Source organism: Carlito syrichta, unplaced genomic scaffold (genome assembly GCF_000164805.1).
Source record: "Carlito syrichta isolate Samal-C Ts95f unplaced genomic scaffold, Tarsius_syrichta-2.0.1 Scaffold309897, whole genome shotgun sequence".
NCBI classification, from domain to species: Eukaryota; Metazoa; Chordata; class Mammalia; order Primates; family Tarsiidae; genus Carlito; species Carlito syrichta.
In genome coordinates this window covers 122,935-135,217 of record NW_007253993.1, presented here as the reverse complement: position 1 = coordinate 135,217, position 12,283 = coordinate 122,935, and the positions used below count along the sequence as shown (strand labels likewise).

Genomic DNA, 12,283 nt, shown 5'->3' with positions numbered 1-12,283 from the left:
AACAAAGACAAGCAAATTAAAATGGTTGGTCCCCTCACCCCACCAACTACCAGTTGGGAAATTTTTTTTTTTTTTTTTTTGAGTTGGAGTCTCACTCTGTCACCCAAGCTGGAGTGCAGAGGCATGCACGCTCACGGCCACCCCAGTCTTTACCTGTTGGGCTCCAGTGATCCTTCCACCTCAGCCTTCCAAGTAGCCGGAACTACAGGTACGTGCTACCATGCCTGGCTAATTTTTTCTTTATTGTAGAGATGAGGTCTTGCCAAGTTGCCTGGGCTGGTCTCGAACCCACGGGCTCCCAAAATGCTGGAAAGACAGGCTGAGCCACCGAGCCTGGCCGGCAAAATTTTGCTAAAATGCTAAAGCCCATTTACTGTTGGTGCAAATGTTGGAGATGGCTGCTCCTGTCCACTGCTGGTGGTAAGTAAACTGCAGCAGTGGACAAAGCCCTCTGAACTTGTTTAAAAACATCAGTCGAAAGCCTTTAAAATGTTCATGTCATTGACCTAGCAATTCTAACACTAGTTTTTATCAGGGAAATCATCAGAGCTGTGTGGAAAGAGAGGCACACATTACACTGCACTTTTATACAATGAGTGGTAGAATTTTTAATGGAGACCGGGGCTCACTAACATCAGCTGGTCCAGGCTGGTCCTGGCCTCAAGCAATCCTCCCACTTCAGCCTCCCACACGTGCTGGGATTACAGGTATGAGCCCCGCACCTAGACAATTTTTTTTTTTTTGAGTTGGGGTCTCACTCTGATACCCAGGCTGGAATGCAGTAGTACTCAACACAGCCTTGACCTCCTGGACTCAAGCAATCCTTCTGCCTCAGCCTCCAAAGTAGCTGGTATTACAGGTATGTGCCACCACGCCTGGCTAATTTTTTGTTTTTTTTCGGTAGAGAGGAGGTCTTGCTATGTTGCGTAAGCTGGTCTCAAACTCTTGGGCTCAGGCAGTCCTCTTGCTTTGGCCTTCCCAAGAGCTGGGATTATAGGCATGAGCCACCGAGCCTGGCCTCAAATTAATGTACTAGCTTCTTCTTGGAATAAAGGGGAGTACCTCAAGTGATACACATTAACATTTACTGAGCAATTCCTATGTGCCAGACGCTTTTCTAAGAGCTTTACCAGTATTAACTCATTCCTGAGGGTGCTCACAGAACAGCTGAGAACCGAGGGGCAGCCACATGGCACAGTAAGAGAGCAGGGCTGTGTGGGCCACAAGTAACAGAGCACAACTCCTATTAACATTACTTTAAAGAAAGCAAAATTCTAGTTTGTGAAGTTTCAGCCATGGAGAACGACAGCGGCTAAGATGTCCTGAGAGCTCTCCATGGGTCAGGCACTACGCTAAGCACTTTGAGTGTATTAATGCCTTTGAACTTTACCCAACCCTGTGAGGCAGGTACTAGCCTTGACTCTGTTTTGCAAGTGAGGACACTCAGGTAAAGAGAGGGTAAGAAGCTTGCCCAGGGTTGAAACAGTCAGCAATGACAGCTAGCCAGGCAGCTGACTCCACAGCTCAGGTTCTTAACTGGGTTAACGAGGGCTTGGCTGATCAGGAGCTGGAACAGTGCTACCAAGGCCTCTTAGCTTGCCTCTCAGAGCTGCCTTTCTAGGTGGGCTCCTCCATGCCTTTCCAGAACAGCAGTCCCAAGCCACACTGACCTCACATCTCACCATACCACAGCAATAGAGAAGGCCCTCCCAACATCACCTCAGTGTAAGTCCCAGGGACCAAGAGGTCTGGTTTGTGTCATGTGGCCTCCCGTGGGACACGGCCAAACTCTGAGGAGGGAGCAGGACCGCATTGAAAGGAGAAAGTGTTCTCTCAGAGGAAGGGATGCTGGGTGGATGCATGCATGTCCATAACAAAGACCAGTTAGCTGTGACCAAGGACCGTGTTTAGAAGGAACTGGAGAGCCACTAAGACACGGTTGCCTCCCCCAAAGTGACAGAGCCAGAATTCAATAGTCTATAAACATCTTGGACCAAACCATAATCAAATTAATTTGTTCCTCACAAGTAATCCACGTTGAAAATACAAATTTCTTCCCTGGAAGCAATCTAGTATTGTGTATCTATAATTAAGGTGTCACAGTATACACACTGAAGAACTTATTAAAAGGACCCCAGTAATGAAGATATAGTCATTATGTACAGGAATTTTTCCAACCTGCTTTTAAGTATCATTAATATGACATACAAGTAGTGCCATTAAAACTAGAGAAAAAAGGCTGGGCTTGGTGGCTCAGTCTGTAATCTCGCACCTTGGGAGGCCCAGGAGAGTGAACTGCCTGAGCCTGCGGGTTCAAGACCCGCCTGGGCAACTGGCGAAACCTCATCTCTACAAACATCAGCCGGGCGTGGTAGCGCGTTCCTGTAATTCTGGCTACTTGGAAGGCTGAGGCGGAAGGGAGCCCAGCAGGTCGAGGCTGCGGTGGCTGGGAGCGGCCACTGCACTCCAGTCTGGGCAACAGAGTGAGACTCCAACTCAAAAAAAAAAAGAGAATAAAACCCTGGAAGGGTTTCAGATCCAAATACAAAGGCTCTGAAACCACCAAAGGGGAAATGTAATCTGAACTGAACAGACCACATATGGAAACCTGGGAATTGCGGTGATGCTCTGGGGAATATTCAGTTACAAGGGAGACCCCGCACTGACCCTCTTTTTGAGGAGACAATCAACAGAAGACTGTATTTGATAAGATGAATTCACTTCCTGTTAACAAGGCTCCCAACCCTATACAAGAGAAAGAAGGGGGGGCAAAGACCCCAGTTGGCTCTGAGATGAAGCCAGTTCTTTAGGAGTCTGCAAAGAAAAAGAAAAAAAAAAACAACAGGAAAAAGAAGTTATTGTTCAGAAAGGTCATATGATCTGCCCAGCTGTTAAAGCCTTTACGCCAAAGAGTAGAGAGAGGCTGAAGAAATGACAAATAAATCAGTAGAGACTTGACACGCTTTCCTTGAATATTTCTAACTACACTGCTTTTACAATACCCACTACATGTAAAACACTTTATTATTATTACTATTTTCGTAGAGACAGGGTCTTGCCAGTTGATCAGCCTGGTCTTGAACACCGTCCTAGAGCAATCCTTTTCCTCGGCCTTCCACAGTGCTGGGGTTGCAAGCATGAGCCTTGCATCTGGCCACAAGACTTTCAAGAGCGCCTACCGAGGAATCCAAACTTTACTTCCTTTGTGGTTCATTCATCCCTGTATTTGATCCACCCGAAACCACTCTCCCTGCTCCCCCGACACCCCAGCAGAATGAACCGCTCTTTCTGGCTTCTCCCGTCGTCCCGCGTGCCGCACTTCTACAAGGGCTGTGCGGCCGAGGCTGCCTCCTCCACGCTGCTCTCACTGGCCTCTGTCCTCGCCCTTGCACAGGCAGCGGCTCAGATGTTTGCTGGCTGGATCAACGAAGGCTGTCACGCGTCGACAAACACCGCCCTCTCTCTCGCCCTCGCGGGGCCAGGAGCTCCTCCAGGGCAAGGCCCGCGGTGTCGTCGCCCATCCCCACCTCCCCCGCGAGCACGCCCGACTCTTCCCAGGAACGAGCGGGACCCAGCCGGCGCCGGCGGGGCCCGCACATTTCTCAGCAAGCGCCTGGGCGGGAAAGAGTCGGGAGAGTCACAAACAGGGTTCCAGAGGGAGGCAAGGATGTGGGCTGCGGACACGCGGCTTACAGGCGTGAGTGGCGAGAAAAGCGGTTGCCGGGAAAGTAACTTGGACCCCAGTCCAAGCTGGACACTTCCCCCGAGTGGGGGGCAGGGACTCGCACGAGCCACATCCGGGGACTCCGCGCTTGAGCCCCACAGCAAACCTAGGGGCAAGCAGGACCACCGCAGCGCGGAGAGGAGACGGCCCGAAAGGCCCGCTCTCGCCCAGGCCCCAGCGGTCCAGCGCCAGGCCCCGGCGGCCGCCCGTCCTGCGGCCGCCTCCTGCCCCGGCTGCCTTCAACCCTTTCCGGTCTCTCCGGGGGACTCCCGAAAAAGCGGTCGAGGAGAAGCTGCGGGCTGAGCCCCGACGTCTGGGAGAGACCGCGTGCTTCTTCTCGTGCTTGGCACCGGGAGGCCCGAGAAGGTTCCGGAAGCAGAGGGTCTCAAGGTCGCTAGCCCTCGCCCTGCACACATCTAGCGGAAGCAATAACCTTGGTCCTTCTGGCTTCCGTAGGGTCAGAACAAACTCGGAAAATTCCCACCGGGAAAGCGCAGTGTTTTAAAATCCAGATCACTGCAGAATTTCCTGGAGAGTAAAAAATACAATAATGATAATAAAATAAAGTCATTCACAGTACGACGGCCAATCTGAGCACAGAGCTCACACCTACTTCCCACAGCCGCCCTCTCACCAACACCGCGAAGACACCGCAGTCTCCCCCCGGGACGTCCCGGAGCCGACGCCGGAAGTGCCGCGCGTTGGACGTCACTTCCGTCGCGCTTTGGGGGCGGTGTCAAGATGGAGGCTTCTCGGGCCAGGGAGCAGCTCCGGCGGCGATTCCTGCTGCCGCCGGACGTCGCGGTCCCGCTGGACGGGGAGGAGAACGTCGGGCTGGGTGAGGCGCTCTCCCCGCGCTCGCTCAGAGCCGCGCCGAGGTGTCCAGAGTCGAGGCGCTCAGAAACGGCCGGTTTGCCGCAGCCCCCGCCCAGACCCGAGCGCCTGAGTTCCTTTTTCAAGACTTACGAAGTAGTTTTGTTCATCGGATATTTAATGTCCTGAAAGGGCCTGAGAGATCGCACAGTCCTGCGCGTCTTCATCTCAGTCGCGCTTCGGGATCTCCTGGAGAGCTGGTTTAACATTAAAGTTAAAATTACCGCCGGTTCTAAGTCTTAAGAATTTACCGAAGAAACATGCTGGTACCACAGTACACAAAGACTTGGGTGCCAAGTGTTTCATCTCAGCATTACTTGTAATAGCAAATGACATGGAAATATCTAATTGCCCATCAGCAGAATGCTGGTTAAGTAAATTCGGATCTATCTATATATAACGCACCAGGCTGACCTTTTTTGTACCAATGGGGATGATTTTCGAAGAAAAATGTGTGGTATGCCACCATTTGGGTACAAAACAGATGACCTGTGATGTGTGTTCATCTGTGTATGTATACAATAGGGAAGAATTCAGTAGAAATTGAAAGTGGTGGCTGCTTCCGCGAATTGGAACTGGGGTTAAGAATGAGAATAGAATTTTAGATATTTTTATCCTGTATGTTATAAAACCATGCCCATTTATTACCTTGTCAAAATGAACACGTTGTACGCATGCACGATGACTTATAAATTTGGAGGACATCTCCCAGAATCTATGTCATGAACAAGTTTCCCAGGGTTTCTGATGGTTACCTAAAGGCCCAGAACCTCAGATGTTGACCAGTGGTTCTCACGTGAACTTAAGAGAGAGGGCATGTCATAATCACCTGGGGAACTTGTTAGAAATCATTCCTCTGACCAACCCCAGCCACTCAGTCTTTCAGAAATGACTTGTCTAGACAGTGCTGTGCTGGGGCTCTGGTGTGCCGGTTCTGCTTTTTAAGCTGCTTTAAGAGGTTGTGTTTGTTTAAAATAATTAAAATACTTGGTTACAGAAAATGTTCTTGGAAGACCGCAGGTCTCTTTAATGCTCTGATGTTGGCCTTTGGCATTTAAAAAAGTTAATAGGACTGATTACTTTCCTGGAAGAAATGTGAAACATAATAACATTGGTACACTTTCAGGTGGCATCATTATTTTTGAAAGACTATGAAAATGTACATTTGGTTTCAGAATTAATTTTGAGAAAATAAGTTGACTATATTGAACGTATTTTATAGTTATTTCAGTAAATCTAAACTTATCTTGATGGTTTTACAGAAGGATTTGGTGTTTCAATGGGAGCGTCTCTGGTTCTTAGAAAACTCTAGGAGATTTTCTTATTTGGCTTAAATTAGTTGTAACATTTTTTCATAAAGTAACTTAATAAGTTGAAATCTCCCTTATTTGTAGAAACTTCTACAGCTGTTGAGAAAAAGGAGAAACCTCTTCCAAGACTTAATATTCATTCTGGATTCTGGATTTTGGCATCCATAGCTGTGACCTATTATGTTGATTTCTTTAAAACTCTTAAGGAAAACTTTCACACTAGCAGGTAAGAAAACTTTATTGCTTCATATGCTAAACCCTTGCATATTTCTCATGTTATATTTTCTCAGTTGAATTCTTCAAATAAACTAGTAAGCACATACTCTGCCATACCTCATGTTGGAGATGCAGACGATACAAAGGTGAAAATGAGATGTAGGTCAAAGGGTGACATTTTCAGTTATAAGGTGAGTAAATTTGGGGAATCCAATGTACAGCATGGTGACTATAGTTAATAATGCTGTATTGTAAATTAGTTGGGTGTGGTGGCACCCTCCTGTAGTCCTAGCGCTTTGGGAAGCTAAGGCAGGAGGATCTCTTGTGGCCAGGAGTTCAAGACCAGCCTGGGCAACATATTGAGACTCCTATCTCTCTGGAAAAAAAAAAAAAAGATGTGCTTGGTGGCATGCACCTATAGTCCTAGCTTCTCTGGAGGCTGAGGCAGGAGGACTGCTTGAGTCCAGGAACTTGAGACTGCAGTGAGCTGTGATTGTGCAAGTGGGCCAGCCTGGGTGACAGAGTGAGACTGTCTCTATTAAAAAAAAATAATAATAATACTGTACTGTTTACTTGTAATTTGCTAAGAGAGTACATCTTAAGTGCCCTCGTTACATACATGTGCAAATATTGGTAACTCTGTTAGACAATGGGTGTGTTAATTATTTTGCAATGTGTATGTAAGTCATCACTTTATGTACCTTGAGTGTATGCAGTTTTAATTTGTCAATTATATTTTGGAAAAGCTGGGGAAAAGGCAAGAAAAACGGCAAGAGGGTATGTGCTCTAGGCATGCACAGCAGAGTGGATGAGAACCGGAAGTTACTTCAGTATGCCTTTTCACCACAGATATGTGGTAGGATGACAAAGCTAGTGAATTTAAGAAAGGTGCAACCCATTTGGGAAAAAATGGAGGAAGAGAAACTCTGAAGGTCTTTATGATAACAAAGTGCAGGAGTACTGGGAGGAAGGAGTAAGAACTGTGACCTTTGAGATTCGAGTCTCAGGGTTTGTTTCAGAGGGTAGTTACAGCTGACAAGGTAACTACAGGGTGTGACTGAATTAGCATTAAAGTGAAGGTCACCTGTGGGAGGAGTCGGAGCCTTGTGGCCCTGCCAGATGTCAAATTGTTTCTCATTCTTGGATCTGGGATCCCTTCAGGATAGTCTCCAGAGTTGATATGGAGGAGGAGGTCCCGAATCATGTCACAGCGTCCTCACTGCACATTGGAAAGTGACAGAGATGTTGGTGAGCGTCACAACTGGCATTGGCAGGACTGGTTGGCTTAGGGTCAAGAGTAATCATTTGGAAGTACCAGTAGGACTAGGAAGATGCAGACAGAACTATGGTCCTGTGGTATCCTGGCAGGATACATACATTGCACCTCGGGAGGAACTGTGGCTTCTGGAGAGGAAGGCTGAGGAGCTAGAGGGAGCAAGCCGTCAGAGGAAAGTAGCCAGAGAGGAATGTAAATAAACGATTGGAGGGAGCAAGCTCGTTTCTCTCTTTTCTTCTGCCCATGAGTAGGGACTTTGCACAAACATTCTCATCTTCTGCCCTTACATCTCACTCATGCCCTCCTGGGGAGGTGGCATGACTTACCTGACTGAGTGTGAGATGAAGAATTGGACACAGGTAGCTCAGCACTTCACCTTCTTTCTTTGGGATTCTGCTGCCCATAGGAGGCATAGATTCTGGTCTGCTTTTCTGTGCTATCATTTTTTGGGGCAACCCCCAAAAGAGACAGGCTTTAGGTTTTCATTGTGATCTGGAACCCGTTGGTTAGTCTGTCTTTCTGGGTTTCCGTACTAGGAAGTGCTCGTTCCTGCTCACCAAAGCCATGTTCTTCTCACAGCTCCATCAGTGTAGCTGACATTAGATCAGAGTTAACTTTGAAATGATTAATAGGAATGAACATTTTTTTTTTTTGAGTTGGAGTCTCACTCTGTCTCCCAGGCTGGAGTGCAGTGGCACACTCATGGCCACCGCCGCCTCCACCTGCTGGGCTCAGGTGATCCTTCTACCTCAACCTTCCAAGTAGCTGGAACTACAGGCACGTGCTACCATGCCCAGCTAATTTTTGATTTATTGTAGAGATGAGGTCTCACCAAGTTGCCCATGCTGGTCTCGAACCTGTGGGCTCAGGCAGTCCACTCGCCTCGACCTCCCAAAGTGCTAGGATGACAGGCTGAGCCACCGAGCCTGGCTGAAAATTTTTTTAAATTAGATAATGATGTACACCTGCAGCCCGACTCCTTCATCTCTGTCAATTGGTTTAGAACTTGGGCTGGGAAGAGAGGGAGTGGGTGCTTCAAACACCACCAGTAGCAGCTGCTCCTTCATTCATCAGATACTTCATGAGCGCGCCTGAGATGTGTTTGCTGTGGGTCCCAAGGTGGTTGAGGTGCATTCCTAGCCCCCCAGCAGCTCCTTCCAGGCAACAGATGAGTTACTAGGCCTTGTGTGTGCTCTGTAACTACAGGCACAGGATGTTATAGGAGCACTTAGGAGGGCTACCTCGTCCAGCTCAGCCTCAGGAAGGAGACCTTTTTGAGTCCTTATATTAGGAATTCTTTTTTTTTTTTTTTTTTGAGTCAGAGTCTCACTCTGTCGCCCAGACTGGAGTGCAGTGGCCGCTTCCGGCCACCGCAGCCTCGACCTGCTGGGCTCTGGCGATCCTTCCGCTTCAGCCTTCCAAGTAGCTGGAACTACAGGCACGTGCCACCACACCTGGCTAATTTTTGATTTATTGTAGAGATGAGGTCTCGCCAAGTGGCGCAGGCGGGTCTTGAACCCGCGGGCTCAGGCAGTCCACTCACCTCGACTTCCCAAAGTGCGGGATGACAGACTGAGCCACCGAGCCCAGCCAGGAATTCTTCGTAGTTCAAAGAAATGGCAGGGTAAGAAGTCACCATGCATGTATGATGTCCAGGGGCAACTGCCCAGTAAATGGAACACCCAGAGGCACACAACTATTGTGTAGCAGAGCCAAGACACCTGCTGGACCAGGGCTGAGGATGATGAAAAGGAAGTAGAAGTCATAGGCCAGTCCTCAAAAAATGTTGTCTTGGAGAAAAAAAGATGTACATGCATATGCAGAGGCTAAGGGTTTTGTTCTTGGTGAGGGCCTCATTGAGCAGTGGGGCATTTGAACAGCTGCGGAATTAGAGGGGTACACAAAAGGCAATGCAGGCTGAATTCTTTTTTTTTTGAGTTGGAGTCTCACTGTCATTCTGACTGGAGTGCAGTGGCATGCTCATGGCCACTTCAGCCTTGACGTGCTGGGCTCAGGAAATCCTTCCGCCACAGCCTTCCAGGTAGCTAGAACTACAGGCATGTGACACCATGCCCGGCTAATTTTTTGATTTGTTGTAGAGTTGAGGTCTCACCAAGTTGCCCAGACTGTTCTCAAACCTCTAGGCTCAGACAATCCTCTCACCATGGCCTCTCAAAGTACTGGGATTATAGGCCTGGTTTGAATCCTGCTTTTTGAAAATGGCTTGTTCCTCTGTGACTTGAGGTAATTTCTTTTATTTTCCTGCTCTAGCCTGAGTTCAGAAGCCCAAAGCATTAAGGTTCTTTATATTGTTCAAAGATAGAAAAGACAGGTATTGTGAAGAACAAAACAAAGCTGGGCACAGTATTTAAAGGCTTCCTTGATCTTTTCATAAGTTGTGTGTCTTCTCTTTTCTCACCCTCATCTTGCATAGATGGAGACTTTGTTAAAACTGGAATTATGTGATGATTATCCCTCTGTACCCCTCTCCAGTTGATATTCTTCTTAGATTTAGATTTTTAAGTTGTTAACGAAAATACTTAAGATATATGCTGCTTTGCTAAGTGCTGTCACCCCTCTTATTATTTTTATTTCCACAGCTGGTTTCTCTTTGGTGGTGCCTTGTTGCTTGTCAGTTTATCAGTTGCATTTTACTGCATAGTCTATCTGGAATGGTGTCATGGAATTGAAGAATATGATGTTAAGTATCCAGCATTGGTCCCCATTACTACTGCTACTTTTATTGCAGCAGGAATTTGGTAAGTTAACTTTGAGATGACTAGTAGGAATGAAAAGTTTTTTTGGTTAGATAATGATGTATGGGCACAAAATCTGAAAGAGGCCAGGCATGGTGGCTCACAGGAGACTGAGGCAGGAGGCAGGAGGATTGCTTGAGCCCAGGAGTTTGAGACCAGCTTGGGCAAATTGCTGAGTCATAGAATGTGCATACTTTCGACTTCAGTAAATAGTGCCAAATTGTTTTCTCTTTTTTTCTTTTAAAATGAAACCATATAGTTTGGAATTCTTCCATAATAGTACATATAGATGTATCTCATTCTTTTTTTTTCTTTTTTAGATTGGAAAATATAATTTATTTAGAAAGTAAATGGGGGGAGGGGGAAAGGGGATGGGAAGGGAGAGAAGATTCACCTTCCCAAGGTAGAGGAAGGGGCCAAAGCTTAGGAAAACATGGCCTGGCCATAGCTCAAAGAACACATGGCCAGACCATAGCTTAGCAAGGCAATGGATGTGTTTCATTCTTTTTTTTTTTTTGGAGTTGGAGTCTTACTCGGTCACCCAGACTGGAGTGCAGCGGCCGCTCCCGACCAGCGCAGCCTCACCTGCTGGGCTCTGGCGATCCTTCCGCCTCAGCCTTCCGAGTAGCCGGAATTACAGGCATGCACTACCATGCCCGGCTGATTTTTTGATTGATTGTAGAGATGAGGTCTCGCTGCACAGGCGGGTCTCGAACCCGCGGGCTCAGGCAATCCACTCACCTCAGCCTCCCAAAGGCGCGGGATTACAGGCTGAGCCACTGAGCCTGGCGTGTTTCATTCTTTTAAACGGTTACACAGTTTTCACGGCATGGATCTACCATGATTTATTAACCAGTTCCCTGTTATTGGACTCCAAATTGTTTTTATATTCAAACAGTGTCACAACCAATATCCTTTCTTCATAAGTTAACAGGTACTCAATTAAAAAAAACAGATTTTTTTTTGTTTTTAAAAGTGATACTTGCTCACTGAAGAAAAATCTATAAATTGCAGAAAGACACAAAGGAAATACATCCCATGATCCTGCCAAGCAGAGAAAAAAACTACTCTTCACATATTGTATATGACTCTTTAGTTTTATTTTTCCTGATAGTAATTGATTTTGATTTTGGAAAACCCACATACTTTTGTACACATTCAGTTTAAATGTATACTTAACAAAATTTTATTTTTTAATAGAGATGGGTCTCACTTTGTTGCCCAGGCTAGTATCAAACTCCTGGGCTCAAGTGATCCTCCTGCCTTGGCCTTCTAAAGTTAAATGTATACTTTCTGTGACTTACCATCAGTGGTTGAAGTTTAAGGATATTTGACATTGTGATTTGGTTATTGTTAACCCTTCAGTGATGTGGGAATGCAGATATATTATTTTACTTTTTCTCATAAGGCTAAGGTCACCCCAGAAATACTAATTTTTTAGACCAGTGGGATTACTATTACTTAAAACTCTTACTTATCAAGGTATTATATATTAAAACTAATAACTACCTGAAAATATAGGCTATTTATAGTTCTCCCTATTCTGTTCTTATGAATTCAGTCATTAAAAATATTTTGCAGAGCCAGGTGCAGTGATGTACACCTCTAGTCCCAGATACTTGGGGTACTGAGACAGGGGGATCAAGTTCAAGGCTGGAGCATGCTATGATTATGCCTGTGACTAGCCACTGCACTCCAGCCTGGGCAACATAGCGAGACCTTGTCTCTAAAAAAAAATAAAAATCACTTGGATGTTGAAAGGGTTTTATTTTTACTTCAGTGCAGGAATTGTGTTTATTCTCAATGAAAAATTTAATAGCAGCTTATAAATGATTACTTTTTTTCATTCTGTTTTTAAGAGAAATACTTTTATATTTTTTACTGTGGTAGTTTAGTGTGTGAGATCATAAAGGCAGGCTGTAGTCATTTAAATTCTTGTTCTAAGCTGGGCTCGGTGGCTCAGCCTGTAGTCCCAGCACTTGGGGAGGCTGAGGTGAGTGGATTGCCTGAGCCTGCGGGTTTGCGACCTCTCTGGGCAACTTGGAGAGACCTCATCTCTACAATAAGTCAAAAATTAACCGGGCGTGGTAGCGTGCACCTGTAGTTCCAGCTACTTGGAAGGCTGAGG

General features: G+C 46.5%; 1 protein-coding gene across 4 annotated transcripts in view; it reads left to right on the top strand.

Annotated features, from left to right (window-relative positions):
- The first annotated feature begins 4,437 nt into the window (after window positions 1-4,437).
- The window catches only part of TMEM128 (transmembrane protein 128), a 13,537-nt gene continuing 5,691 nt past the window's right edge, over window positions 4,438-12,283 (top strand). For 3 of the 4 annotated variants that reach the window (XM_021717640.1, XM_008068216.1, XM_021717639.1), the window contains exons 1-3: window positions 4,438-4,562; window positions 5,992-6,133; window positions 10,000-10,158. In XM_021717640.1, coding sequence (XP_021573315.1) covers window positions 4,466-4,562; window positions 5,992-6,133; window positions 10,000-10,158 — 398 coding nt within the window. In that variant the 5' untranslated portion in view covers window positions 4,438-4,465. The remainder of the gene's footprint in view (window positions 4,563-5,991; window positions 6,134-9,999; window positions 10,159-12,283) is intronic. The other variant, XM_021717641.1, reaches the window with a different exon arrangement.